The following is a 5,865-nucleotide window of genomic DNA, read 5'->3' on the forward strand; positions in this document are numbered from 1 at the left end:
CTTTGACCCCTTCAATGGAAGAGGAAGCGCAAATTATGATGAGGAAGATACTGAAGATGCAAATGGACTCCGAGATAACAACACTGCACCAGGAAGTAGATCAAATCCAATCGTCGTGGACGATGATCAGCACAGCAGCCCCAGTCAACGAGTGATTACACTTCATCTTATGTATCTGTATGGGAGCGAGCATATAAATTCAAAAAAGCTATAGTGGATGGTGATGAATTTGTCCCGCTCTCTCCTGAAATCTGTAAATTCGTGGGTCTTACTGAAGAAGAAGTATGTTTTGTTTAGGATCAGCATTTGCTTCTTTCCATATGTAATCACACCACCTTTTTTAAAAACGTCTTTGTTCACACATATGTAATCGAACCGCCTTTTTTTATTGAACTTTCCTTTTCACATGAATTTCTCCTTCTTTTTAAATTTAAAATTATAAAAAAAAATCATGGAAAAAACCTCCAAGCTATAGTTTCTAATTTCTTATTTATACTTAAAGGTTATACTTTATTGTTATTTTGAAAATTTAAATATGCACTCACAAAAAAACTAATTAATATAGCAAAGAGTGAATATGCACTCACAAAAAAAAAAACTGGCCGGTTTCTTTCCATATATTTGCCGTTTTTTGCTCCATGCCACTGACACGTGTCCCATTTTCAAAAAGTTTGCATGTGAGGAACCAGCTGGGCGCCGGATGCATGTGAATCCAGCCTAATTGTAACAGGCATTCCATGTGACATCGAAGCATATGGCGCGAAATTGACGACAGCTCTCTGTGAAGCCCGTTGTCTTCCACTGCTGTCTCCATTGGCCAGCTTTTAGGGTTTCCTTCTGCTAGGCTAGGTCTCCTCTCTGTGTGTTTCCATCATCTAGGGTTTTTCAAGCTAGCCTTCCGTCGAGCTAGAGCACCTGGGTTTTCGCTCTGCGCAGGAAGCTAAGTTCCTGTCTTCTTCTCTTCCTCTGTCTCTGCGCAGTGATGGCGGACTCTTTGCGGGAGGAAAATGCATACATGGCCAAGCTCGCCGAGCAGGCGGAGCGCTACGACGAGATGGTTGAGCACATGGAGACGGTGGCCAAGAACGCACACGGTGAGGAGCTGACTGTGGAGGAGCGCAACCTTCTGTCTGTGGCCTACAAGAACGTCATCGGAGCGCGTAGAGCTTCGTGGAGGATCGTCTCTTCCATCGAGCAGAAGGAGGAGGGCAAGGGCAACGAGGATCATGTCTCGATCATCAAAGAGTACCGGGCCAAAGTGGAGGCCGAGCTCACCAAGATTTGCGACAATATCCTTGCCCTGCTCGACAGTCATCTTATCCCCAGCGCCAATGCCAGTGAATCCAAGGTTTTCTACCTCAAGATGAAAGGCGACTACCATCGGTACCTCGCAGAGTTCAAGACTGGCGCTGAGAGAAAAGAGGCAGCAGAGAGCACTTTGCTTGCTTACAAATCTGCACAGGTAGGTCTTCTTACTGGTTTACTGTCGAGATCAGGTTGTTTTCCAACTTAATTTAGGGTTTACTGTCGACCTTAATGTTGTGTAAATCTTGTGATCTCTACTGATTAGGGGTTTTTCCCACTCAATTAGAGTTGCTTGTCACCATTCACGTCGAGATGTGGGAAATTTTGTTCCACATATGATTGCTCTTGGGTAGGGTTTTTCCCTTACTCCTGTCAAGGTTTCCTGCCAGGATATTGCCAGTTCAGAGCTTGCCCCTACCCATCCTATTCGCCTGGGGCTTGCCTTGAACTTCTCGGTCTTCTACTACGAAATTCTGAACTCTCCAGATCGCGCCTGCACGATGGCAAAACAGGTTAGAACACCCATGGCCCTAATGTCTAATGTTTTGATGAGAACATAACTGTCTACCTGCTTATCTTAAATCATCTTGAGGCTGATCATGCCCTATATAGATCTGCTCTGTTTCTGCGGTATAGCTTTGTTTTACTTGAAGCTGATGATATCCTTTTCTGGGGAACAGGCTTTTGATGAAGCAATTTCTGAGCTTGACACTTTAGGAGAGGAGTCCTACAAGGACAGCACTCTGATAATGCAGCTTCTGCGGGACAATCTTACGCTATGGACATCGGACATGCAGGTTTGTAGTGTTAAACACCCTCCCCATCATGCATACCATTTCCTTGTTCCATGCGGAACGACTGCGTGCTTGCATACTAGCTGCTCTGTTGACCTGTTCTCTTTGTGCTCTTTGTTCTTCCACAGGAGCAACTGGACGAAGCATAGGTCTGCATGCAGATATATATTATCACGGGAGGTGGGAGTGTCTTGTGTTCATGTGCATGACAGGTTTGATTCTTTGAGTCAATGTGGCTTGTGCAGAAAGACCCCTGAAGGTTTGCTTCAGACCTGGCCTTCAATGCAGATTGAATGTTGCTATGAGGAGAAGATATTTTGGCTTTTGATTGATCGGTGGGAGTGGTTTAGGTTTTCTTGTAAGGCACTTTCTTATAAGGTGAATTTGGGCATGTTCTTGGATTTGTCTAGGTATATATTTGATTGATCGGTGGGAGTGATTTAGGTTTCTTCAAGGCAGGTCTTAACTCATTTTAAGATTCTTCTATGCTTATCTTCCAGATAGAAGAGCTTGTTTCTCTTCACTGAGTACCACAATTCCATACAAATTGGTGCTAGTTCACGTTAGTTGGAAGCTCTTGGTTTCCTTTTACTCCATATGGGTTGTACTGTGTGAATTTTCATCGTGATTAGATTGGAGATGTATAACCATGACGAAATTGCAGATGATTGTTCTTGCCTTCCGAAAGTAGTCATGAAAGGTCTAATTAGTGAGTATTATAAGCTTGGTTTGAAGGTGCTTATTTTGTAAAAGTAGTCATCTGCATGTTAAAATTTGTATACAATGGCATACTGCCTTAATGATTCGTAAAATGATGGGAGTCATGCAAGCTGTTGGTTATTCCAGTAATCCTGCTGGCCTTCCTTTTGGAACTACTCACATCTCTTTTTATGGTACGTGGAGGGATGGGCGACACCACACACACACACATCCCACCTTTCTTTTTAATTTAAAAACAACTCACATCTCTTTTCATTCCAGTAATCCTGCTGGCCGCAAATTCTGTAAAATTCTGTATTTTTCTCTTGCGTGAGAACCTCTCTCTGGATGCCTCTATCTCCCCTTGACTCCATCTCTCTCTGTCACACCCCGCGGTGCCCCCCCACCCTTCTCTCCTATTTAAACCCCCTCTTCAGTCTCTTCCCGCCAAACCCCTCACGTGCTCTCTCTCTCTCTCTCTCTCTCTCTCACACTCTTGCAGCCTCTCCCTCCTCCTTTGGTGACCCCCTCTCCAGCTTTACCTGCTCCACTCACTCCCTCTCCCTCTCCCTCTCCCTCTCCCTCTCCCTCATGCACCCCTCGTCAATGCCCTCTTGCTCTCTCGCACCTGCCCCTTCTATAAGACTGCCCTCCCCCCTCTCTCAATCAAACTCCTCCCCTCATATACAGCAATCCTGTCTCTCTCAGCTGAAACTGTGTTGCCCCTCTCTTTCTTCACTCTCGGACTGTCAATCCTCTAGCCATTTCTCTCCGTGATCTCTCTCCCTTTGTCTCAATTCTTTCACTCCCCCTCTTGTTCTCTCTCTCTCTCCCTTTCTCTCTCTATGAATTCTCTTTTTATTTTTCGTAATAGAAGATATATTACAAAAAATTACCTTACAAATGACCACATGGCCGTCATGTGATCTATTAGTTTTTCCTCACACTAATCATTCCGAACCATGGGTGTAGGTTGGAGTACCCTCATTCAATATATAGTCATGTCATTCTAGAATGACACCAAATGAGTTGATCGCAAGGAAAAGACTTGCCACAATAGTAACTCTTTTATATGACCTATGTGAGCTATGATACTAACTTTTACATCGAATATGAAGGCATTTCTAGTTAACCAAATATGCCATAGTCCTATCCACCTAAAAAATTGAAAGCAAACGTAATGTTTTGGGATATTAGGTTCATTCAAAATGTTGCCAAAATTTAGTCTTTAATCTTTACGGGTCTATCTATTGATCAGAATCCATACGCGAGAAAGAAAATTCCATATCTTTGTCACCATACATGAAATGAAAAGATGCGGGTATGTTCTCAAGCATGTAGTATAAAACACATAATTACCAGGAGTAATCCGTCGCCTTAGCAAATTGGTCCTCTAATGATAGGTCTCCAATAAGCATGCATTACAGGAACACCTTCCCTTCATATGGAATCTTAGACCACCAGCGTTGTAACAGTACTTCTTTCCATCAAGTGTTACTTTTCTCTATTAGTCTTCTCAGTGATCCAGTGCTTATCTGCCACCATCATATGGTACACTTGATTTATTGTACGTTGGAGATTTGTTGTACGTTAGACAATGTCCTGAGGCTTTCTAAACGCTCAATCTAATCAAGGTTGTTGATCTTCTAACCGAGAAATATCACCAAACAGTGTAAGTCATGTTCTCATTTTTTTCCATAATTGTATATATCCACATGGAATCTAAAAATAGACGGATTTTTTGAAAAGACAATAAGCGGTCTTTACGTGGCAACTAATTTCCACTAGTCTCAATCAAGTCATTCTATTGAATTTTGGTCGCTCAACATATTTGTCAGGTCCCTCGAGAAGTCCTGAAGTAGCTAACATCTCACCTGTCTCATAGAATTCATCTGCCAACCGTTGATCTGAAGACTTCCATTTAGTGTGTGCCAATATCTTCCATGAGATCATCAAATGAGAAAGGAGAGGTAAAGCCACTACTCGAACCTATTGGGAATCAATTCACTACATTCTACCATATACCATCAATCTTGTATTACTATGCACAAGTGTGACCTTCTCTATGAGGGCCTTAGCCATTACCACTCATGGCTCTTGAGATACACACATATCTTGCAATAAAGGCCATCTCCTAGCAATCATATGTAATCTGACACATAACAGGGTTGCCTCTCCACTCTTTTTTGGAGTAGTAATATGTTTCCAAGAAATCCACATTTGTCTTGGCTTATTTCTTGCTCTTTTCCATAGCATAAATCTAATTAGTTATTGTATCTAATGCAAAGCTTTGTCCATCCATGGAAATAAAAGTAAGAAAAAAGATATCATGCTAATCATAATGGATTGTGTCACTTTGAGCCAAACATGCATAGGCTAATCTTGAGATTTTCAATACACAAACTTATCATTTATTTTTGTAGAAATCCATGCCAACAAAGCTTGTGAATCAACATCAACTCCAATCGGATAACCCAAGTGGCTTGTGATGCATCGTCTTTGTATGACTTGTTCATTTTATCTCAAACAAGTAAATCGCTCTTGGTACAGCTTATCAGAGTAGATTTTTGCATATTAATGTATAATCTTGAAACAAGACCAAAAGTATCCCAAATAGCCATAGCCTTTTGAACATTATCTCTTTGAGCCTTAACATGAAAGAATCATCTACCAATGCATGGTCGACTATCTGCTCTTCGCTTGGAAGAGTAAGCCCTACAACTTAACCATCCTCCACTAGCTTATCCAGTCGAGAGATAAGATTGGATGTGTAACATGGATGTGTAACAATTGCAAACAAGAGAGCTAAGTAGGCATCCTTGCCTGACCGATCTTGTTAAATGGATGGACTCGGTCATCCTACCATTAATCATAAGCCTAGCCACTGTATGTTGGCTAATAGTATAAATCAAAGAAGACTATTGCCAGCTTGTGTCATGGGCCATAGTCGTAAACAGCCGTCGGGCAGCCACCTTGCATGTCAGCACCACCAACGACGCTTCTTAACACCAGTCGAGGCACCTTAATACCAAGGGAACCATAGAAGGTAGTATAAAAGGATGGATCT

The 5,865-nt window shown here is 42.2% G+C and overlaps 1 protein-coding gene across 4 annotated transcripts; it reads left to right on the forward strand.

Moving 5' to 3' along the window:
* The first annotated feature begins 716 nt into the window (after nucleotides 1-716).
* Nucleotides 717-2,749, forward strand: LOC147606723 (14-3-3-like protein). Of its 4 annotated transcripts, XR_015264922.1 has the most exons (5): nucleotides 722-1,462; nucleotides 1,683-1,817; nucleotides 1,986-2,102; nucleotides 2,228-2,319; nucleotides 2,359-2,749. XR_015264922.1 is itself a non-coding variant. In XM_086791633.1 (4 exons), the coding sequence occupies exons 1-4, from the start codon at nucleotides 983-985 to the stop codon at nucleotides 2,246-2,248; spliced, it is 753 nt and encodes a 250-aa protein (XP_086647759.1). In that variant the 5' UTR covers nucleotides 723-982; the 3' UTR covers nucleotides 2,249-2,749. The 4 variants fall into 4 exon arrangements, 2 of the variants coding, with proteins under 2 accessions (XP_086647759.1, XP_086647760.1); XR_015264923.1 differs by having other exon boundaries at nucleotides 717-1,462; nucleotides 1,592-1,817; nucleotides 2,228-2,749; XM_086791633.1 differs by having other exon boundaries at nucleotides 723-1,462; nucleotides 2,228-2,749.
* The last annotated feature ends 3,116 nt before the right edge of the window (nucleotides 2,750-5,865 follow it).

Source organism: Cibotium barometz, chromosome 57 (genome assembly GCF_041138505.1).
Source record: "Cibotium barometz isolate CiBa-2024 chromosome 57, ASM4113850v1, whole genome shotgun sequence".
Taxonomy (NCBI): domain Eukaryota; kingdom Viridiplantae; phylum Streptophyta; class Polypodiopsida; order Cyatheales; family Cibotiaceae; genus Cibotium; species Cibotium barometz.